The sequence below is a fragment of the Salmo salar genome, chromosome ssa10 (genome assembly GCF_905237065.1).
Source record: "Salmo salar chromosome ssa10, Ssal_v3.1, whole genome shotgun sequence".
In the NCBI taxonomy this organism is placed as follows: domain Eukaryota; kingdom Metazoa; phylum Chordata; class Actinopteri; order Salmoniformes; family Salmonidae; genus Salmo; species Salmo salar.
Genome location: NC_059451.1, coordinates 107,925,189 through 107,950,042, shown reverse-complemented (window position 1 = coordinate 107,950,042; position 24,854 = coordinate 107,925,189). Strand labels below are relative to the sequence as shown.

General features: G+C 41.9%; 1 protein-coding gene, 1 long non-coding RNA gene and 2 other non-coding genes across 4 annotated transcripts; 1 reads left to right on the top strand and 3 right to left on the bottom strand.

The window, feature by feature from the left end:
* The first annotated feature begins 11,386 nt into the window (after window positions 1–11,386).
* LOC106561465 (uncharacterized) lies at window positions 11,387–12,227 on the top strand. The gene is made up of 3 exons (XR_001318793.2): window positions 11,387–11,478; window positions 11,575–11,628; window positions 12,087–12,227. It is a non-coding gene; the product is annotated as an uncharacterized lncRNA (long non-coding RNA).
* Window positions 12,228–17,648: 5,421 nt separating this feature from the next.
* LOC106561451 (vac14 homolog (S. cerevisiae)) lies at window positions 17,649–24,042 on the bottom strand. Its single transcript, XM_045688359.1, has 5 exons — window positions 23,350–24,042; window positions 20,417–20,535; window positions 20,222–20,301; window positions 19,970–20,120; window positions 17,649–19,839 (listed from the first exon to the last, which is right to left on the bottom strand). Exons 1-5 carry the CDS (start codon window positions 23,392–23,394, stop codon window positions 19,665–19,667), a joined length of 570 nt encoding a protein of 189 aa, XP_045544315.1. The 5' UTR covers window positions 23,395–24,042; the 3' UTR covers window positions 17,649–19,664.
* On the bottom strand, window positions 22,415–22,485 carry trnag-gcc (transfer RNA glycine (anticodon GCC)). Its single transcript has one exon. It is a non-coding gene; the product is annotated as a tRNA-Gly (tRNA).
* A 734-nt stretch (window positions 24,043–24,776) lies between the features above and the next one.
* trnag-gcc (transfer RNA glycine (anticodon GCC)) lies at window positions 24,777–24,847 on the bottom strand. The gene has a single exon. It is a non-coding gene; the product is annotated as a tRNA-Gly (tRNA).
* Window positions 24,848–24,854: the final 7 nt, after the last annotated feature.

Below are 24,854 nucleotides of genomic sequence, written 5' to 3'. Positions count from 1 at the left end.
GAGCCGTGCGTCCTCCGAAACACAACCCAGCCAAGCCACACTGTTTCTTGACACAACACCCACTTAACCCAGAAGCCAGCTGCACCAATGTGTCAGAGGAAACACCGTACACCTGGCAACTGTGTCAGCGTGCATTGCTCCCAGCCCGCCACAGGAGTCACTAGTACACCGGCTGCAACAGAGCCTGGACTTAAACTAGGATCTCTAGTGGCACAGCTAGCACTGCAGTGCCTTAGACCACTGAGCCACTCGGGAGGCAATATAGGACAAATATAAGCACCCACCTTATTATTATTATTATTATTATTATTATATTGGATGTACATCCTTTAACATTCACAACCCTTTACAGTAAGCATAAGGTGATTCTTTGCTCTGCTAAATTAGATCTATGGTGTTTAAGGTCTGACAGTAATACACCATGATTCCTTGCCTTCACACTACATACAATATTGTTCTCTCTTGTAACGTTAAACGGATTCATCAATGGACATTGCCCATTGGACAATCAGAAGAATCTGTCAAATGTTTTAGGATAAACGGCCAAAGATTCTTGCATCGCAAGATTCTCTGAATACGTTGGTGCTGTTACATTGGCTTCTTTGTAACATATCAATCTAAAAATCTCTCCCTGTAACTGTAGTCTTCTGAAGGACACATTTCCATATCTTTCATCAACCCCAGCCCCGAATGGAAAGCATGAAACAAAGGATAATGAGAGAAGGCAGAGAGATAGGTGACATGTCAATCACAACACCATCAGCACCTTTCAACTTCAAGACAAAAGAGATCCCATGAGCACCTATTTCCCGGTGTGAATCATTTCTACAGAGACCATGAAATGACATTGGGTGTCCTATTCTTATTCTGTACCTGGTTGTATAGAGAGGTGGAAGAAGAATATCTAACCCTCTGGCTGAACCCCCCTTCCCCCCTTTAGACTCTTTTAAGAAATGTATTATAATCTACATTAAGAACACCTTCCCTCGATCCTTTGCCCTCAGAACAGCCGCAATTTGTCGGGGCATGGACTAAACAAGGTGTCGAAAGCGTTCCACAGTGATGCTGGCTAATTTTGACTCCAGTGCTTCCGACAGTTCTGTCAAGTTGGCTGGGTGATGGACCATTCTTGATATACATGGCAAACTGTTGAGTTTGAAAAACCCAGCAGCATTACAGTTATTGACACAAACCGGTGCGCCTGGCATCTACTACCATATCCCGTTCAAAGCCACTTAAATATTTTGTCTTCCCCATTCACCCTCTGAATGGCACACACACAATCCATGTCTCAATTGTCTCAAGGCTTAAAAATTATTCTTTAATTGTCTTTGCCCCTTCATCAACAGTGATTGAAGTGGTCTTCAAAAAGAAAGGAGGACCAATGACCAGTGATTGAAGTGGATTTAACAAGTGACATCAATAAGGGATCATAGCTTTCACCTGATTTGATTTGGATTCATCCAGTGTTCATAATGTTTTGTACACTCAGTGTATATACAAACAGATAAGTAAACAAACCCTGTTATTGCATGTGATACATGCAATCATGGGAAACCTATGTTAAAGGCCCAGTGCAGTCAAAAACCTGATCTTCCTGTGTTTTATATATATTTCCACACTATGAGGTTTGAATAATACTGTGAAAATGATAATAATGCCCTTTTAGTGTAAGATACGTTTGAAAAGAATGTCTGAAATATCAGCCTGTTTTAGTGGGATGGAGTTTTGGCCTGCCTGGTGACATCACATGGTGGTAAATTAGTTAATAGACCAATAAGAAAGAGTTCCAAAACTCTCTGCCAACAACAGCTAGTTTTCAGTTTCCCCTCCTCACTCAGACCACTCCCAGATAATCCTAGCGAAATTCTTGCTTGAGAAATTGCTCTTTACTAAGAATATTTTTTCTTCTTCTATTTGACCATTTTAATTGAAAACAATCACAGTAAGGTACTTAATTTTTACTCAGAAATTATTTGATATTGAGATAAAAATGGCTGCATTGGGCCTTTTAACATGTTAAGTGATACACTGATGTATCCCATTTAACCTATAGTAGCCCTAGAGTTCCAATTAAAAGTTAGACCATGGAGAGAGACAGGAGGACAGGGATTGGTATTTCAACAGAATATTAATCAGACAGTGAAATAGATTTGGAAAACAATCCACCATGAATACGTTAGCATTCGGTATATGACATTGCCCTGTTGATCCCGAGTTTACAGGTCGCCATGGCCAACAACTGGAGGCAAAAGGTGATCTAATGCCTAGGATGTCTTAGGCATAAATACTTACTGTTCCTTTCTACAGAGTGGAATGTTAGCTAAAGAGACTGGTACTCAGGCTACAGTCTGCCTGGTAAGAAATGACATTGGGCTGCCTAGATGGCTCTGGCGTAGTAAATGTAAATGTGCCAGTGAGCCTGAAAAATGATGACAATATGTCAGAAGAATTATTCAGCTGAGTGAAATGTAATAAAGCAATATGAAGGATACCAAGCCACAGCGGACAACCCCTGGCATCTGGCGATATGTGTATTCTTCATTTTATGGCTCTCAATTCATCATAAGCTTGCATTTATATGAATGTTGTTATTCTGAGCTGTGCCTTGGCCGCCAAGTGTTAATTACCCAAGCACCCACGACTTAACGGTAATTTATTGTTGCAATGGAACACTAAGTCAAAGTTGCTAATTAGTAAGATGGGGATGAAATGCTTCTAGATCTACATTTGGATGTCTTCCATTCCAATGTGATGGCTACAATACCTAAACCTAAACCTGAATAAGATCTGTAAAATAAACTATAAACCCAACAGTTTTGAGTGTGTTTGTGGTGTTTTTCACCTAATCCCGATAGGAGTGGCTACTGGCTACAGCACTTTGCAAAAGAAAGAAGACAGAAATTATACTAGCAATGCTATCCCTTAATCAGTCGTTAATGTATTTGATTTGGGAGCGCCGAGAGTGTTTCCATCCCTTTAATGAGAGAAGAAGTTGTATCTAAAGAAGAGGAGAAGGCCACTGGGCAGACTGTAACAGGAAGGGGAAATGAGACAGTTGGATGTGTCTGTGTGGCTGTCAGGTGCCTAATTTGCTCCTATGTGAATCTTGTGGAAACCTTGGCAGAGCCTCTTCCCCCAGTCTTTAATTAAGAGTAAGTGGCCTTGCAGTGCCCTGCATTCACACTCCATGCTTCTGTAGTCTTTCTGAGCATAAATACCAACTCATGTTGCTCTGGCCGGCTGTATTTAATCATGAGATTTTCACTGGTCTGCTTGACACTTGTCCCGTGCTTCCAAATGTTGAACAGAAATCTCCACAAGTGAAGGTTTGCTGCTGAGATTTAGCTGAACAAATATTGAAACATTTTTATTTCAGTAAGTTTGTGACTAATACTAGTCCTAGATGGTTGAGGAGCCTACTGGAACAACGTCAGATAGCACAGTTGAGATTAGCAAAGATTGTCCATAGATTTTCCAGCGCAGCCAAGAGGATTACTCTGTTCCAAGGACTTTTAGATTGTATCTCCGGAATGAGAAGGACTACTTTTAGTTAAAGATGAGGACACCTGATGTAAGGTCTATCCCTACGCAAGTCTAGTCCTGATCAATATCTTGTGTAAGAGTATCCCTCTAGAAAGTAAACATGTTTGTGAATGTGTACATCCAATGATCCGCCCATGTTGGACAGCACGATGAATTCAATAAATACAATCTTACAGTGGAAGTCCTTGGCAGTCTGGAACAACTTGCAAAAAGACATCAGCCTTTTAAAAACGTACTTGTAAACACAAACAATCAGGTTCTGCTTGACTTGAATTTACTACCCTACTCTCAATCTCACATTCAGTTTTGTCTGTTCATACTTCACTATGTACTAGAGTTCCCATGTTATATTGACTTTGACAGGCCAAATTCCCTTAATACAGCTAATTAGTTAGAAAAACAAGGACAGCAATGTAATAATGAGTAGGCATTGCCTCTTTCTTAAAGCAGACTACTGTGATGTTCAGGTAAGTACGACACGTTTTAAATACAATGTAGCCAGGGCAACAGTGTTATGAAACCAGAGTATGTTTGATGGATGTGAGATTGGATGCGGGATTTGACATCTAGGTTGAGAGCCTGGGCACAGCTAGTTTCTATAGCACTTTAGACCACAAAAGCAGTGACAATGCTGAGGAAAGGAAAAACACAATACTTGATATGGTAATTGACCAGGTGTAGAGAAACCCTTACTTTTCTATTTTATTTTTCTATTTTATTTTATTCCTATACATTGCAATATAATACTAATAATAGTGTTCAGATAATGATGTACTGTAGGATAAATCAGTCATTGTGCAAAACAGTAAGTATTTTTGCCTGCAGTGCATCACTAATAAATCAAAGCCTTTATAAACATTAGGGAAGTTAATGGCTTTTTTAATGTTGAAATGGGAGGATTATTTTCTCTTTGTATTCTGTTAATAACATTAAATTCTAAAAGTCAAAATAGTCCTTTTTTAAATCAAATCTTGATATATTCTGTCTGTAAGACTCTAACCAGCCCCAGGCATTTTACAAAGAGATTCAAATTTGGGCTAATGAATATAGATCCTACACATAGACAGTAGTTTAATCGAATAAGTCCTCACAGTAGATGGTGTGTTGTTCAAAGGGTTTACCAACTGAGACATAGTTCACCTTGGGTGAGAGTTTCTGAATATCACATAAGCAATAGGAGGAAAGGTTAATTGGCACACTGATAACCCAGCACAGCATGGTACAGGTACATACTGTAGCTGCTATCCTCATTTTTGTAAATGAATGATGTTCATTAAATAGGCTTTTGTTTAACAACACAACAAAAATTGTATTCAATGTAGGCAGTGAACGCTACAGACAGTCAGTAGGCAACAGCTTGCTGTTATGAAGTGCTGTCAACTCGGGTTCATAATCTGGCAAGTGCCACACACACACACACACACACACACACACACACACACACACACACACACACACACACACACACACACACACACACACACACACACAGAGATTATTTAAATCTTAGTTGAGTATGTTTTCTTAGAAGTCCTGTGGTTCGCCATTAAGGATTATTTCTATAGTGCAATGTAATGAAGAAGAAATGATGCAAATTATCCTGCAGTTCTCTGTTACACACTGTGCAGCTGATGAGAACAACCACCATCGCCTATAGTGCGCCGAGCCATAAGTCAAAGGGGTACCGCTTCACAGCCAGAGCCACCTGAAAATAAAACAAGGCAACAGCAAACATGTCGTCCCCCACGAATGATGCAGTACCCCTATGGGCCTTGGGACATTTTGTAAATTACGGAGCTCTATGGCTAAAAACATAATTCACCCAAGTTTCATCAAAATCGGTCCATTGGTATCTGATATATCACGTGGGTTAGCTAGACTCATATCCCTGAGCATGTGTGCCAAATGTCATCACTCTGAGTCAAACAGACCAAGAGATAAACATGTGCCTGTTATAGCTCCACCGTGAGGTCGATATGAATGTTCTTGCATATGTTGAGTCTTGCCAGTGTTTGCAATATGTGTACCAAATTTTGTTACAATACGAATATCATTGACGGATTTATATGCATTTATGTGCCAGACCATGCAAACGTGAATGTTTATTGGTCAATAACGGCCATGTTGTTTTAGGTACTAGTGTGGAAAATATTGCGTTGAGAGACCTTTGTCCATAGATGCCACATATCAAGTTTCGTGCAGATCGGTCATTCGGTGAAAGAAAAGTAGCATTTTAAGTGTTCTTTCACAAAATGGAGGAAAATGAGGGGCGTGACCTTGCAAAGTTTGCATTTTCAATCTTTTGTTATAGCGCCAACATCTGGCCAAACAGATGCATCATTCACCCAGTTCTGTCTGAGATATCGCATGTGACGAACATACGAACAAACGTACTAACATACTAACGTCATAACAGACGGACACTGATCAACAGTCCCCTCCACGATTTCACAGTGGGGGAGAACAAAAGGAAATATTTTTACTGGATGTCAGAAAAGCCTACAAAATCCTTAATTTCCACCGAGCTGCACGAAAGGGATCCATTTTAGACAGAACGTCAGCCAAGCAAATGCCCCCTTGTTTTGTCCACAGTGAAGTGGAAAGTGATGAGATGAGATGTGATGAAGGTACTGTGGACAGACTGGACTGCATCTGTGGTTTATTGTCTTGTCGCCAACTCAATCGTTATTAGACCGGGGTCACACTGAGCTGCTCCTGCTGGGGTAGTGACACAGCCTCGTTAAAGAGCCCATTTTCCTCTCCCCTTCTGGGAGGGCAAAGATAGAAAAACATCCTGAAGAGATCTGTCATCATTACTCTCAAATACATCAGTACACCTCAGTAAGACCACGACCAAGTGCAACAAGAAGTTGATGAAGGTTTGGAGAAAGTGAACTACATGAGCACTGAGCAGATGTCAGTGTGTTGTAACATTGAGTATTTGATTTATTTAGGCATCTCAAAACAATATCAGACTTATGAGATTACAACGAACAATAGACCAGAGTGTCACAATTCTTATGCAGAGAGAAACATTGCAGTTTCAACTTAAGACATCTGTGGCATTGTGTTGTGTGACAAAGCTGCACATTTTAGAGTGGCCTTTTATTGTCCCCAGCACAAGGTGCACCCGTGTAATGATCATGTTGTTTAATCAGCTTCTTGATATGCCACACCAGTCAGGTGGATGGATTATCTTGGCAAAGGAGAAATACTGACTAACAGGGATGTAAAGCTTTTTGTTCGCATGGAACATTTCTGAGATCTTTTATTTCAGCTCATGAAACATTGGACCAACACTTTATATGTTGCGTTTATATTTTTGTTCAGTGTAATTTACTGCAATTCTACACATTTTGCCATGGGGCTGAGAAAGAATTTGCTGTTCTAAACAAATTTCCTGCAATTATACACATTTTTTCCATGGCTTACGCCATGTTCTTATGCTACCTAAGTGACTCAAACATGGCCCCATTCAATGACATTTCTTTTACATTTTAGATTCTCCCTGACTGTCAAGTTTTTATTTTGGTAATTGTTAATTCACAAAGATGATCTTATTTTAAAATATATTGCTCCATTATCTTTACTATATACTTTATATCTGGTTTTAATCATTTAAGTTTACACTGAAAACATTTTACCATCCCCAAATATATATATATCTTTTTGCAGTGGTGGCCACAATTTAGCAGAGGCAGTGCGCTGCTGCTTAATGCATATAGCGGAAACACTGCTTATGCTAAGTGATACATGTGGAGTCTGATGTTCTATTCCTAGTTCTATAGACTTCCACATGACTGGAGGTCAGCAGTTTATACTTGAGACCAAGGACAAGACATACTGTATGTCTAAGAGTAGTGAATGACTGTATATACACAGAAAACATATAAACGCAACATGTAAAGTGTTGGTCCCATGTTTCATGAGCTGAAATAAAAGATTCCAGAAATGTCCAATATGCACAAGAAGTTTATTTCTCTCAAATGTTGTGCACAAATTTGTTCACATCCCTGTTAGTGAGCATTTCTCCTTTGCCAAGATAATCCATTCACCTGACAGATGTGGCATATCAAGAAGCTGATTAAACAGCATGATCATTACACAGGTGCACCTTGTGCTGGGACAATAAAAGCCCACCATTGTGAACGGTGCCCCATGGTGGCGGTGGGGTTATGTATGGGCAGGCATAAGCTACGGACAACAAACACAATTGCATTTTATCGATGGCAATTTGAATGCACAGAGATACCGTGATGAGATCCTGAGGCCAATGTTGTGCCATTCATCTGCCGCCATCACCTCATGTTTCAGCATGATAATGCAAGGCTCCATGTCGCAGTTCTTCCATGGCCTGCATACTCACCAGACATGTCATCCATTGACCATGTTTGTGATACTCTGTATCGACGTGTACGACAGCGTGTTCCAGTTCCCGCAAATATCCAGCAACTTTGCACAGCCATTGAAGAGGAGTGGGACAACATTCCACAGGCCACAATCAACAGCCTGATCAATTCTATGTGAAGGAGATGTGTCGCGCTGCCTGAGGCAGGTGTTGATCACACCAGATACATACTGGTTTTCTGATCCACGCCCCTACCTTTTAAAAAAAAAAGGTATCTCTGACCAACAGATGCATATCTGTATTCCCAGTCAAGTGAAATCAATAGATTAGGGGCTAATTAATTTATTTCAATCGACTGATTTCCTTATATGAACTGTAAACTCAGTAACATTTTTGAAATTGTTGCATAGTGCGTTTATATTTTTGTTCAGTGTACTAACCATAAGGACTTGATATTTCATGATATTTCTGGAGGTACTGTTGTAGGGGAATATCCTGAATCAAACAGCAGCTGTTTGCTGTAATTTGATGTTTCATAACTTTTTAGATTACAGTGTATTGATTCAGAAAACAATCTATGAGAAAATAAATTGGTTTAGCTATATGAGCCAGTCAAGTGGGACAAATACTTTACTTGTGATTTGTTGATTAACTTCTCAGAACTGGTTGGGAAAGCCAAGCTTTAGCAAGAGACGTTATTATTTTTTCATTTTACTTGTACAGAAACTGTCTTTAGTCAGCAATGTGTTCTGTGTGTAATAGCTGTAGGGGGTAATGTGAGAAACAAAGTGTTACAAAGTCAAAGGTGAGCATTTCATTCCCATTTAGTTTAGGGTAAAGTACAGAACAAAAACTGCAATCCCTGTCTATCTGTGTAAGTGAGGGTCAGAGAATGATCATACACATGTACTGTATGTCCATGGGACATTTTTCGAGTTATCAAATCAAATGTATGGCATAAAGTATAAACTGGCAGTGAACCAACTAAAACCATGGACTGTTTAGAGTTCTGTACAATACAGTAAGGATCCAACCAGAGAGGAGGGGAACTAGAAATACTGAATGTGTTCTGTTCTGCCAAAGCAGTGGGCCTTCGGGCTCTGCTTATACAGCGTACAGTGGGAAAGAGAGCATCTGCACACTGCATATCAAAGCTCCTCACCACACACAATCCATTTTTAATTCCATATCATCAATATCCCGGAGGAAAACATCAGCGTTCACATGAAAAGCGTTCTTCACTCTGACCACATTTGATCAAAGCACAAGAGCATCTGAATGAATAAAGATTTTTCTTGTATTATTGGAACTGCCAAATCTCCTAAAACTAATATCCATGAAATGGAAATGTTTCAGTAACATTGACATACAGTGTTATATCTTCTGGGGTAAGGCAGGTAAGGAGTTGAGAGTATTTGGTTTGAATAATAAACAGACATGAATGTCAAATAGGATGACACAAAATGTATAAATTACTGGTATATGTTCTATTAAATGCATGAACAACTGCATACAGTTTAAAATCACTTACTGGATCATATTGTATCTCCTCCCACAAGCAGATTTTAAATGCGGGTTTTCATTATAAACTTCACCACCAAAGCTATGGTCAAATAAAGTTTAATTAATGAATTCAGCAGGGTTCAAGACTCCAGAGCACCTGTACTCTGATGATTAGATGGCTTACTTTATCGGAAATGGACCATACAGTATAAATTGCCTTACCTATGTTGGTTCCGTTTTTCTGTGCTCCGGTTTATTTACTTAACAAATAAGGAACACTCAAAATGTGCACTTATAAATCATAACAATTTTAATCAAAATACAGCTGTAGACAGAAGTCAAAGATCAAACATCACACATACAACTGATGTCTCTCATGAGTTCTGCCCCATAGGAAAAGTCCAAGTTGCTTTTATCATGCTTGTAGTCAACCCCCTGTGATGTCACTGCATACGTCATTACCTGCTACTCCTCAGACCAAGCCCATGCATACACAGCTATACAAACTTGCAAGAGATACAATAGTTCCAGTGTTTTCTAAGGCCTCAGCAGTAAATGTCCACTCCCCCAAGTTGATTTATAGAGGTATGTCTGACTAGCCTCTTATCTCTCCTACTCCCCTGCAGGGCTCTATGTTTATCTTTGAAGTGCTTTCTCACAGACCCCATGCAAGAATTCACACATTATTCTCAGACCATTTCTTTATAAGAGGCAGAGTCTTAGAAAAGACTGTGGAACAATTCTAAAGCCTTACAATGAATATAGATATATTGTTAATCTGTAGTCTAGGACCCTATAAATGTAGAGGAGGAGGGGTCCCATAGCCCCTCCCCTTCTATTAATACAACATAAGCATAATGAATTATTATAATACATCAAACATTTAGTGCCTATCATGACCCCAATTTAACCCCATCACCTATAAGCCAATTAAAGTACCCAGACATTCACTTAACTGGACAACCATGAGTAAACAATTTTGAGTTGAGCATGCTTTTGCGGCATAGTCGATAGCGCGCTGGACTTCGGGCTAGAAGGTCGAGGGTTCGAGACCTGCTCCCTTACGTTTCATTACATTGGTGTCAGAAGTGGGATCGGACCTTTCATCCATGACAGTGCGTGTGCTTGGCCGGTGAGCGCATTCCTGTAAGACCTGTGTGGCTCAGTTGGTAGAGCATGGTGTTTGCAACGCCAGGGTTGTGGGTTTGATTCCCATGGGGGACCAGTATGCAAAAAAAATAAAAGTATGAAATGTATGCATTCACTACTGTAAGTCACTCTTGATATGAGCGTCTGCTAAAATGTAAAATGAGTTCTCACATGCAAAACTTTTAATTGCTCTAAAATCTGTTTGGCATGTTAAACACAGTTTGTGTGTTTGTCGGCCTGCGTTTACACAGGCAGATAATTAAGATTTTTCCCTCCACTAATTGATATTTTTTCAAATCAGATATTTTTCAGAAATCAGAATTGGGCTGCCTCTGTGCAGCCTAAGATCAACGCATAATGTGAAGCAATGGATAGGAAAACACTATGACTGTGTTTACACATGCAGCCCAATTCTGATTTTTTTCTCACTATTTGGTATTTTGACCAATCAGATCTGCTGTGAAATAACTCTGATGTGATTGGTCAAAAGACCAATTACTGGATTAAATCACAATTGGGCTGCCTATGTAAACATAGCCTATGTAGTTTGTAGAACCATACAAGACATTACTTTTTTCGTGTCTCGTCAAAAATTCACAACTGTAATTGCATCTTAATAATATTTTCTACTCTGGAAACATCTGAACATACTGCTCCAGAGACTTCTCTGCCCTAGTTTCCTCCTCCAATCATTGAAGGATTATCTCAAATGGTTGCACCTGAGTAAATTCCACTTTTCTGGTTGTGATTACCACCAGGTTTAGCTGCTTGAGAAGTTGACAAATATACTTCCCATGACACCAACCAAATGTTTCTGTCAGCACAATAATCTGTGGTGTTAAACACACATTTTTGGAAGCAGATAACAAAACACCAGCATAGCTTGTGTGCTGCAGCTCATTCAAGATGGCTGTGCCTGTCTACCTTTTAAGGTAACTATGTTTCTATTTTAGTTTTTTTCTTCACTTCTAAATTTCAATTTGATAGCCTAGTAATTATTTTGAAGTGATTTCTGTCCTCTTTTGCAGCATGGTTCTGTTTTGCCTGTTAAGTGTGGCAGTAAACTGCATGTTTTCCAAGAGGTATGGGTATGTCCAATTGTCAATAAAAGCTCCAAAAAGCTACAATCTGGGATTGTCACATCCATGAAAATAATGATTATTCTTGAAGAATATACGCTTAAATGTTTAGTACAACTGTTACCCCCCATTGAACCCAAAATAGAATTTATGCTGTTTGTAAACAATTTGTTTACAATGATATTATATAAAGCGTTAACATGGTTAACTTAGATTATTATTTCGATCTCATGGACTTTCAATCCCTGCATCTAGACTACAGTCTTTGAATTTGAGGGATTACATTTTCCTAGCTTCATTCCTCAGCTGATTAATGTAACAAGTGGTGGAATGGCTTCTTTAGAAAAATGTCATCCCAGGATGAGCCTTTTTAACCACTAGGAGATTGCACATAATCTTTGAAAATCTGCATTTATTTGAATCTCCTAGTATGTTATACTAAAAGTGTTCATTTATTTCAGGCTGCAGTTATGGCAATGCTGAGAGCGGCCAGCGTCTCACTGAGGATACCCAATACTACAGAGCTGCACGTTACCCCAGCCAGCATGGCCAGGTCCACAGTTCCTCAGCCTGGAGTAGCACTTAAAAAAAAAAATATATATATATATTATAATTTTTTATATTTAACCAGGTAGGCTAGTTGAGAACAAGTTCTCATTTACAACTGCGACCTGGCCAAGATAAAGCAAAGCAGTGCGACAGACACAACAAGACAGAGTTACATGGAATAAACAAGCGTACAGTCAACACAACAGGAAAAAAAGAGTCTATATACAGTGTGTAGAAATGGCATGAGGTATGGCAATAAATAGGCCATAGTAGCAAAGTAATTACAATTTAGGAGATTAACACTGGGGTGATAGATGAGCAGATGATGGTGTGTAAGTAGTGATGTGTGCAAAAGAGCAGCGAAGTAAATAAAAACAATATTGGAATGAGGTAGGTAGATTGGGTGGGCTATTTAAAGATGGATTATGGATCTCCTAGTATGTACTTTTCCTGCTGACCTCCGGTCAAAAAGTGCTCCAGTAGATTTCCGCCTAGCTATACCCTTCCAACGCCTCAAGTCCACCGACAACCTCTACCAGTAGTCCTGGCTCTAATCAGAAAGGCGCCCCTTGTGCTGGTCCTGCTCAGGGTGGCCCAGACCCAAACCAAGATGAGTTTGCCCCCAATGGCTCTGACACCCAGAGAGAAGTTTCCCATAGCCCCATTGGAAAGATCCAAGGTGTAAAGGGCCGTTGGGTTTTTATCCCAGATAAGACGGCGCTAACTGATTTGACCAAAACCCAAACTGGAAAGACAGCCCTATTCCCTTAGCCACTGGTCCCCCCCAGTATGAGACAAATCCCAGTGGCTATTACTCGCATACCACAACTTTCCCCATGTATTATCCAAACCCAACTTCTTCAGTTTACCCTGTTCCAATGTGGTATGGTCCCACTCAGGATGTTAAGGTTCCCAGTGGTTATAACCCAGGTGAGGTAAAGCCGCCCACCTCTAACTTTGGCAAAGGCCCATTTCTCCCAAACCAATCACTGCAGCTGGTCCTGCACCGGTTGGCTCAAGTACCCCTCAGCCTGGAAATGTTCCCAGTGGACATTACCAATATCTGAAGAACCCCACTACCACCCAATTTGGGACACCCCAGACTGGAGGAGGACAGGCTGATAAGAAACCCTCTCCTGTCCAGACAAGAAGTAAACCTGATTCCTCCAGAATGGAAAGCTCTCAAAACCGTAGACCTGCACTCCAGAAATATACCCCCAGCTATGGCCCTCCTTATAGTGTAGGTCAATATAAACCCCCAACTCCAATCAAACCTGACCCTGTGCCCACCAATGTTGGCTATGGCCAAAATGGAGGAGCTCCTAGTGGTTACTACTACCCAGGTCAGGAAACCTCTCCCTGGTTATTTTGGCAAAAGACTGACTGAACAAACTATGCCTCCAAAACCTACTGTTGACCCTGTGCCCAATACCTCTGATCCTACCCACTATGGAAACCATTTTCTAGTTCAGACTAAACCTTCCATCTCAAATTCAGGAATAGGCTGGGCTGGTAAGAAACCTTCAGTCCAGAAAGGTAGTGAACTTGGTCCACCAAGCCCCCAAATAAGACCTGCCCCCCCAGAGTTATACCCCCAGCTATGGCTCTCCTTACAGTATGGATAGCCAATAAACATTCAAACCCCCCGGCAGAAAAGACCCTCCACTTCCCATTCAGGAAGAGACCAGGATGGTAAGAAACTCTCTCCTGTACCAATTTCTGGCCCTGTTTCTGCACTCGATCATTCCATCACAGGAGGTTCAGACAGCAAACCTGCACCGCAAAGTTATACCCCCACCTACGATGCTCCTTATAGTGTTGGTAGCCAATATAACTGCCAAAGGCCAGTCAATCCTGACAAAACAGACTATCATTGAGGCCCTGTGTACGCCAATGTTGGCTATGGCCAAAATGTAGCTCCTAGTAACTACTACTCTGGTCAGGAACAACCCTCTACCAGTTATCTTGACAAAGTACAGACTGGACAAACCAGGCCTCCCAAACATGTCATTGAAGCAAAACCTTGCCACGGCACAAGGTACAGCTGACCCAAGTAGAACCTCTGCTGCCTGATCTTCTGCCAGCTCTACTGGCCCTTACAGTATGTAAGATCAGTATAATTATCCAAGGCCAGTAACACCTGACCAACATAAAGGAGCTTCTAGTGGCTACTACTCGGGTCAGCATCAACCCTCCACCAACTATTTTAGTCATGGACCGACTTGCCAACCTATGCTTCCCATATCCATATCTGATGTCGACCCTGTCCCCTATCCTACCCACTATAGAACATTTTACCCATGGCAGATGCAACTGTCCACCACCAATTCAGGAGGAGGTGGCCAGGTTGGTAAGAATCCCTCTCTAGGTCAGCAAGGTAGTGAACATGGTTCCCCAAACCGCAAATACAGCAGACCTGTGCCCCATACTTATATCCCCGTCTATGGCTCCCCTCATAGCGTAGGTGGCCAAAATGCATATAACCTCCCAACGCCAGTCAAACCTGACACTGTGCCCAACAATGTTGGCTATGGACAGAAGGTAGGTACTCAAAAACAGCCTGCACAAAAAATGCATACAAAAGTAATTGTAACTGACCTTGTGCCTAATTTGTTTCTTACTCGGCATGGAAACTATTACCCAGGTTTCTGACCTATTACCCAGGTCAGAAACAACCCTTCAACCCCAATTTGGGAATGGGCCAAGCTGGTAAGAAACCCTCTTCTGCGCCAATGACTGAACCTGTTTCTGTTGACGGCCAGAGATGGTGAACTTGTTTCCTCCAGCTTTGAAAGCCCTCAAGGCAGCAGACCTTCACCCCCACATTATATCCCCAGCTGTGGTGTTCCTTATAGTGTGGGTAGCCAATATAACCTCCGAAGGCCAGTCAATCCTGACAAAACAGACTATCATCGAGACCTTGTGCCCTCCAATGTTGGCTATGACCAAAATGTAGCTCCTAGTAGCTCCTACTCTGGTCAGGAACGACCCTCTACCAGTTATTTTGACAAAGTACAGACTGGACAAACCAGGCCTCCCTAACGTATCATTGAAGCAAAAACTTACCCCAGCCAACATTCCTCGGCACAAAGTACAGCTGACCCAAGTAGAACCTCTGCTGCATGACCATCTGCACAGCTATGCTGGCCCTTACATGTATGGTCAGTATAATTATCAAAGGCCAGTAACATCTGACCAGCATAAAGGAGCTTCTAGTGGCTACTACTTGGGTCAGCAACAACAATCCATCAGTTATTTTAGACAGCCCAAACCACACGTCCCATACCAATCATTGATGCTGACCCTGTCCCCTATGCTTCTAACCTCTATCAAACCTATTACCCAGGGCAGACCCAACCTTCCACCACCAATTCAGGAGGAGGCCAGGCTGGTAAGAAACCCTCTCCAGGTCAGCAAGTTACTAAACATGATTCCCCAAAAGCAGCAGACCTGTGCCCCATAGTTATAACCCTGGCTATGGTTCCCCTTATAGCACAGGTGCCCCAAGGCCAGTAACTGCCAAAACAGACTACCCTGTGCCATCCAATATTGGCTATGGCCAGAATGGAGAAGTGCCTAGTAGCTACTACTACTCAGGAAAACCCTTCCACCAGTTAGTTATATTGAACAAAACAATCCTCCCAAAGCTTTCATTAAAGCAAAACCTTACCCCAGCCAACATTCCTCTACACAAAGTATAGATGACCCAAGTAGAAACTCTGCTGTCCAACCTCCAGCCACCTTTTCACAGCACTTGGGCCACAAACCTGCTTTGGAAGTCAACATGTTTGCACCTTTTCACAGTGGATTAAACCCAAATGCAGCCAACCAGTTTGCCCAGATTATCAGTGACTCAAGCAACATGGAGGCTGAGAGTGGTGAAGAGCCTAGTCCTGTCCAACCCACTCCTGAATCAGATGAAGGTGCAGGTCCCAGAGGATTTATGCAACAAATACTTCCTCAGAGAAACTACCTCCTGGAGTGGAGGCTCCTGTGGTGATGTCGTTCCAGGAAGACCTGAATTCAGGATGAATTAAGTGCAGGTATGATGGGCTTATTGACATCACCATTTTATTTAATCTGTTTCTTTCCATGCAGTTTCAAGATTAAGTTAATTTGTCTGTGTATTCCATAGATGGAAAGAGGACTAATATTTGTTTCTGTGCCATTACAGTGTCTGTGATGGTACCATTGTGGCCATCTCCATTTTAAAGTAGTGAATTTTCATATTGTTTTAAAATAAACAAAATAAATGTAATGCTAATAAGGTATGCACAGCATGCAGTGCTGGAGTGCTGAGCCAAATCTTGTCATTTATTGTGGTCACTAGATTGTGGTGATGCAGCTTAAAGACAGTTACAATTCATGAGCAACCCAATTTTAAAGAATGCTCTGATCATTTGCTAATCACTCCCAACCTATAGGAATCACCAACCCAGTTGACTACTTTAAATTGGTGGAAGCCCTCAATGGCAATGTCATGCTATGACTGGTTGTATCAATCTAGAGCCTTCTTTCTACCTCTATGGTCTATTCACATGTAATTCTGGGCACATTCATATAGCAGAGTAAGAGTGGTGCTCTGGGATCGGTTTTAGATTAAAATGAATGGACAATGGGGACCTCATTCTAGATCGGCACTCTTACTCGGAGACAGTTTCTTATGGTCTAAAGGTATTCCAATTTATGCTGTATCTTATTGTGTACTATATTAACTATACTTTGTATCTGACAGGCTCGATGATCTCCTGACCATGGACTTCAATTCTCTACAGCACTTTGATTACTAATAAACCAATATTTCACTGGAGGTCCTTTGTCTAACTATGTGGGCTATTGGCTCTGATTAGTAAGAAACTTGGTCTAATCATGGCTCTTAAAGCTTTAGGGGCTTTGCGTGTCAAGAGTATCCAATATGCGTTACACTCAACCCAAGTTAGAGAAATCTTTCTTTAGTTGGTTTAAATGCATCTGCAGGGGTCTCATTACTTGCTTTATTCTTTAGTAGTAAATGCACTTTAATTTAATTAAATCTTTCAGATTTGTTCAGCCAAAGCAGTGTTGGGGGAAACTGCATGTTAAAGGCCCAGTGCAATCAACAAGGTTTTTCTGTGTTTTATATACATTTCCACACTGTGGTTGGAATAATGCAGTTTTGAAAAGAATGCCTGAAATTTCAGCCTGTTTTGGTGGGATTTAGTTTTGGAAGTTGGACCAATTACTTTCAAACCTCTGTCAGTAACGGATAGTTTTCAGGTTACAGATCCCTCCAATAAGTCCTAGCAAAGTTCTTGCTTGAGAAATTGCTCTTTGCTAAGAAGCTTTGCAAAACCCATTAATGACCATATCAATTGAAAATAACAGTATGAAGGTACTTCAGTGGTACCGGAATTATTTTATATAGAGGTAAACTGCTGCATTGGACCTTGAAAGAATGGCCTAAGCTGCACTAGGTGTGAGGAATGCACTAGGTGTGAGGAAATACCATTTTATTTTTGTTCAAACATCCTTAACATTTCTGGGATTACATCTTTATAATGAGGACAAGAAGTAACTCCACAGGGCTTAAGCTAACACTGCAATTATCAACTGGAATTCAGATTTGTTAAATACAATGGATGTCAAAGGTTGTCATGCGGTGCCTTGCTCTATGGTCCATATCAGCTACTAGAAACCTTTTGGCACCATTACAAATGAGGATATTGTCTATTCAACCATGTATGATTTTGTCACTCAATGAGTTGTAGCTGTGGGAGGCAGGTGTGGTAATTTGATTTGTCAAGTGTATGACATTTGTGATAAGATGTTGCACAGCACAGTTGTTGACATTGCATAGAGGGTGTGTTCAAAAGAACTCCAGATCAAAGAAATGCTCTTTTATTGGGGCGTCTCACAGGAGACATGTTAACTTCAAAGACGAACGAGTTGGAGCTCTTCCTTTGCTTGTTGCAATAGGTCTGGGCGGCATCACTGAAGCACATCAGCTGTAAACAAACCCTGCATATTCATAGGAACTGACATACCATGTCATCATTCTTGTCTAACATGAGCCCCCACCTGTTTGGTCCTGCCTCACTTGTTACTGCTCTGGCTGCTAGCTACTGTATGAGAACATTGTCAGCTAGCTACATAGTGAGGATAGTGGTATTTTGAATGTAACTGTTTCAGTGTTTTGTTTTGTGGACTCCAGGTAGAATTGCTTTGGCGAAAGCTAATGGCGATCTGAATAAAACTTGCTTCTAATTCCTTGTATCTTAAATGGGCTAAAAGTTTAGTTGTGTAAATGATTTATTGGGAATCTACATAACACCTGCCACACAGATCAATCACTATCCATAAAAGTATGACTGACGCCACCTGCTGTTTAGAAACTGATGCATAGAGTATACGAGCTAATGGAAAGTAAAATTATTACACAGTCCACTTTTTTTAAGTTTCACTTGATAAGACATCTGTCTGCAGAAGGGTTGCCCAGGAAGCAGATGTTAGCAATAAGAAGAGGAAGGTAACAAGCGTTTGAAAGAGAAAAAGGCTGTCAGTGAGGGGAAGAGACTGGCTGAAGAGAGGAGTATGAAATTAGAATGTGAGAGAGGGGAAGGAAGGATGGATGGTTGGATTGGAGGGCAAAAGAGAGGTTTTAACACTGTTCAAGAAGTATGACTTGAATTCAGGTGAGGGAGTGTCCAGTTAAGCTTTGAGCAACAGAAAGAGCATAAAACTAGTCTGAGGAGCATAATTGTGCTGTCTCCATCGTACAGGGCTTTTGGGACCATTGTGGAATATGAGCTTGCCAAGTAACAAGCCTTTTAAATAGTAAGAAGAAAAAGTGTTTTTTACGACAAACGATGCAAGTGGTTTCCTCTGCCCTGAATTCAAGTTTCGATTGTCCTCCAGTCACAATAAGGTCCTCTCACTTCTCACAACTAGGGTTGGGTGGGCCTAAACTAATGTCCCAGCAGGGTTAAACAGGAAGGTATGGGCAGTGTCTGCATGAGAGTTTATGTATGCAACTCAACAAAAAAGCACTTAAAGGGATGCTTCTGGATTTTGGAGATGAGGCCTTTATCTACTTCCCCAGAGTCAGATGAACTCCTGGATACAATTTTTATGTTTGTGTCCAGTATGAAGGAAGTTAGCGGTAGTTTCGCGAGCCAATGCTAACTAGCATTAGCGCAATGACTGAAAGTCTATAGTTATCTGCTAGCATGCTTACAATTCTTAAATGGTATCCATGAGTTAATCTGACTCTGGGGAAGTAGATAAAGGGCCTCATTGTCAAAATCCCAAAGTATCCCTTTAAAAAAACGATTGTTTAAAAAAGAAAATCCACTCAATGTTCTTCATGCCTACAGTATTTTCAAGGCTAAAAACGATATAAGCACAAAGGTGCTCCTTTAAGTTAGCAGTTGGATGGTATGTTGGGGTCTCCATCTGTGGGTGAAGGCTTGACGCAGTGCCCTGCCTCAGGGGTCAAAGTCTGTCCCACCGTGTCACAGCACCAACTTCCTGTCTGGGTGATTGGCACGGCTTGAGCGCTGGTGGTGCACCTCCAGGTGTTTGCTCTGCACCCGGTCAAAGTGGTGCAACAGGTCATTGTAATCCATGTAAGCGTATGCCAGAAGCTTGATGCTAAGAGACTTAGACTCAATGTACTTCAACTCATCCCTGAAACCAAAAACATGGGGATGAAATAAATAACTGTATAGGGAATAATATTGTAGTGGCAGTGGCCATGGGAATGGAATGCTGCACAGTGTAGGCACACCACATTAACACAATCATTAGTACTACTCACACTGTCCTCATGAGCTCTGGGTTAGGCATACAGCACAGGGAGTGAGAGAGAAGCTGGAAGGCCTGGCTCTGAAGAAGCAGCATCAGCAGGCCGTACAGTGCCTTGATCAGGTACGGATTGTTCTCCACATCCAGCAGCTGAAGATGTAAATCTAGACAAACACAGAAAGATGAGAGACAGGTGTGTGTGTAGTGCTGTGTGATGCGGTTCAGTGTGTGTGTTCAGGTCTAATATTGGTGCTGTGAGACTCACAGGTAAAGATGGAGCTCTTGATCAACTGAACGAGCTTGTCCACTTCCATGAGGAATTCCACAGTCACCTCCAAGTCACCACTTCATGGCTAACATAAAGGAAATATAGTACAACATACACACCAATAGACATACACTATGAGGTGCAATAATGCTGATATGCAAAATGTATATCAAAGACAAGCAGAAAGGATACAACTTCTGGATGAGGTCGTAGGCATGGCGATAGTTCTTTGTCAGGAAGCAGTGGGACACGGTGGCCACAGGGTTGTGACACCAGGAGCGGTACAGGCAGCAGAACAAGGCATTGCTCTTCTGCAGGGGGCGCCAGACACACACAAGGGCACCAGACACACAGTACAACTCAATCCATTCAATAAGTTCATTGAAATTCAAGTCCTATGTCACTTTTTCCCAATTCTTAATTTGTTTTATTTGGGAACTTCCTGAATTGAAAATGACCCAGATCCAGGTGGCCAGCCATACAGAATCATCCCCTCAGATATTACAGCTCTGATTTCAACACCATAGTGCCCTCAAAGCTCATCCCTAAGCTAAGGACCCTGGCACTAAACACCTCCCTCTGCAACTTGATCCTGGACTTCCTGATGGGCCTCCCCAGGTGGTAAGGGTAGGTAATAACACATCTGCCATGCTGATCCTCAACACTGCGGCCCCTCATGGGTTCGTGCTCAGTCCCATCCTCTACTCCCTGTTCACCCATAACTGCATGGCCAAGCACGACTCCAACACCATTATTAAGTTTGCCGACGACACAACAGTGGTTGTCCTGATCACCAACAACGATGAGACGGCCTATAGGGAAGAGGTCAGAGACCCGGCAGTGTGGTCCCAGGATAAGAACCTCTCCCTCAACGTGATCAAGACAAAGGAGATTATCGTGGACTACAGGAAAAGGAGGGCCGAGCACACCCCCATTCTCATTGACGGGGATGTATTTTGTATTTGTATTTATTATGGATCCCCATTAGCTGCTGCCAAAGCAGAAGCTGCTCTTCCTGGGGTCCAGCAAAATTAAGGGAGTTTTAAAAACATTACAATTCATTCACAGAATTCACAACACACTGTGTGCCCTCAGGCCCCTACTCCACCACGACCACATATCTACAGTATTAAATCCATGTGTATGTATAGTGCGTATGTTATTGTGTGTGTATGTGCGTGTGTGTGTGTGTGTGTGTGTGTATGCCTGTGTCTGTATGTTTGTGTTGCTTCACAGTCCCCGCTGTTCCATAAGGTGTTTTTTTATCTGTTTCTTAATTAAATCTAATTTTACTGCTTGCGTCAGTTACTTGATGTGGAATAGAGTTCCATGTAGTACTGTGTGCCTCCCATAGTCTGTTCTGGACTTGGGGACTGTGAAGAGACCTCTTGTGGCATGTCTTGTGGGGTATGCATGCGTGTCCGAGCTGTGTGCTAGTAATTTAAAACAGACAGCTCGGTGCGTTCAACATGTCAATACCTCTCATAAATAAAACTAGTGATGAAATCAGTCTCTCCTCCACTTTCAGCCAGGAGATATTGACATGCATATTATTAATATTAGCTCTCTGTGTACATCCAAGGGCCAGCCGTGCTGCCCTGTTCTGAGCCAATTGCAATTTTCCTAAGTCCTTTTTTTGTGGCACCTGACCACACGACTGAACAGTAGTCGAGGTGCGACAAAACTGTAGGACCTGCCTTGTTGATAGTGTTGTTAAGAAGGCAGAGCATCGCTTTATTATAGACAGACTTCTCCCCGTCTTGGCTACTACTGCGTCAATATGTTTTGACCATGACAGTTTACAATCTAGGGTTACTCCAAGCAGTTTAATCATCTCAACTTGCTCAATTTCCACATGACTTATTACAAGATTAAGTTGAGGTTTAGGGTTTAGTGAGTGTTTTGTTCCAAATACAATGCTTTTAGTTGTATAAATATTTAGGGCTAACTTACTCCTTGCCACCCACTCTGCAGCTCTTTGTTGAGTGTTGCAGTCATTTCAGTCGCTGTAGTAGCTGACGTGCATAGTGTAGAGTCATCCGCATCGCTTAAAGTCAGTGGCATGTCACTAGTAAAAATGTACACAAGGTCCAAAAGGAATTTGGCTTCCGCTCTAGCCCTAAGACTCTTTTACAAGTGAGAGTCAGAGGCGAGGTCTGAAAACACTACCTGCTGCCGTAAAAGGGAACATGCATTGGCCGGGAATCGAACCCGGGCCTCCCGCGTGGCAGGCGAGAATTCTACCACTGAACCACCAATGCTTAGACAGAGCTTTAAAGGGGGTTCCCGGACTCAAACAACGCGAGTCCATGGAGTGACTAAACGAAACAGAAGAAAATCATTATCAGGGAACAAGGAATTTCTCAAAGTCCATTGTACCCGTTTTTCCCTTCAAACTTCTTCTTCCTCATTCCAATCCGTTGCTGTAGCTTCTCCCACTCTCGTTCTTAGAATTGAGAGTGAAAAATGTTGATAGATTCCATCTTACCCCCCTCCCCTTGTGCTTCTCTGCCTGTGTGCGCAGTTACTGTGACCGTTGCAGGGACTGTGAAGAGACCTCTTGTGGCTTGTCTTGTGGGGTATGCATGCGTGTCCAAGCTGTGTGCTAGTAATTTAAAACAGACAGCTCGGTGCGTTCAACATGTCAATACCTCTCATAAATAAAACTAGTGATGAAATCAGTCTCTCCTCCACTTTCAGCCAGGAGATATTGACATGCATATTATTAATATTAGCTCTCTGTGTACATCCAAGGGCCAGCCGTGCTGCCCTGTTCTGAGCCAATTGCAATTTTCCTAAGTCCTTTTTTTGTGGCACCTGACCACACGACTGAACAGTAGTCGAGGTGCGACAAAACTGTAGGACCTGCCTTGTTGATAGTGTTGTTAAGAAGGCAGAGCATCGCTTTATTATAGACAGACTTCTCCCCGTCTTTGCTACTACTGCGTCAATATGTTTTGACCATGACAGTTTACAATCTAGGGTTACTCCAAGCAGTTTAATCATCTCAACTTGCTCAATTTCCACATGACTTATTACAAGATTAAGTTGAGGTTTAGGGTTTAGTGAGTGTTTTGTTCCAAATACAATGCTTTTAGTTGTATAAATATTTAGGGCTAACTTACTCCTTGCCACCCACTCTGCAGCTCTTTGTTGAGTGTTGCAGTCATTTCAGTCGCTGTAGTAGCTGACGTGCATAGTGTAGAGTCATCCGCATACACATGGCTTTACTCAAAGTCAGTGGCATGTCACTAGTAAAAATGTACACAAGGTCCAAAAGGAATTTGGCTTCCGCTCTAGCCCTAAGACTCTTTTACAAGTGAGAGTCAGAGGCGAGGTCTGAAAACACTACCTGCTGCCGTAAAAGGCAACATGCATTGGCCGGGTATCGAACCCGCACCTCCCGCGTGGCAGGCGAGAATTCTACCACTGAACCACCAATGCTTAGACAGAGCTTTAAAGGGGGTTCCCGGACTCAAACAACGCGAGTCCATGGAGTGACTAAACGAAACAGAAGAAAATCATTATCAGGGAACAAGGAATTTCTCAAAGTCCATTGTACCCGTTTTTCCCTTCAAACTTCTTCTTCCTCATTCCAATCCGTTGCTGTAGCTTCTCCCACTCTCGTTCTTAGAATTGAGAGTGAAAAATGTTGATAGATTCCATCTTACCCCCTCCCCTTGTGCTTCTCTGCCTGTGTGCGCAGTTACTGTGACCGTTGCAGGGACTGTGAAGAGACCTCTTGTGGCTTGTCTTGTGGGGTATGCATGCGTGTCCGAGCTGTGTGCTAGTAATTTAAAACAGACAGCTCGGTGCGTTCAACATGTCAATACCTCTCATAAATAAAACTAGTGATGAAATCAGTCTCTCCTCCACTTTCAGCCAGGAGATATTGACATGCATATTATTAATATTAGCTCTCTGTGTACATCCAAGGGCCAGCCGTGCTGCCCTGTTCTGAGCCAATTGCAATTTTCCTAAGTCCTTTTTTTGTGGCACCTGACCACACGACTGAACAGTAGTCGAGGTGCGACAAAACTGTAGGACCTGCCTTGTTGATAGTGTTGTTAAGAAGGCAGAGCATCGCTTTATTATAGACAGACTTCTCCCCGTCTTTGCTACTACTGCGTCAATATGTTTTGACCATGACAGTTTACAATCTAGGGTTACTCCAAGCAGTTTAATCATCTCAACTTGCTCAATTTCCACATGACTTATTACAAGATTAAGTTGAGGTTTAGGGTTTAGTGAGTGTTTTGTTCCAAATACAATGCTTTTAGTTGTATAAATATTTAGGGCTAACTTACTCCTTGCCACCCACTCTGCAGCTCTTTGTTGAGTGTTGCAGTCATTTCAGTCGCTGTAGTAGCTGACGTGCATAGTGTAGAGTCATCCGCATACACATGGCTTTACAAGTCAGTGGCATGTCACTAGTAAAAATGTACACAAGGTCCAAAAGGAATTTGGCTTCCGCTCTAGCCCTAAGACTCTTTTACAAGTGAGAGTCAGAGGCGAGGTCTGAAAACACTACCTGCTGCCGTAAAAGGGAACATGCATTGGCCGGGAATCGAACCCGGGCCTCCCGCGTGGCAGGCGAGAATTCTACCACTGAACCACCAATGCTTAGACA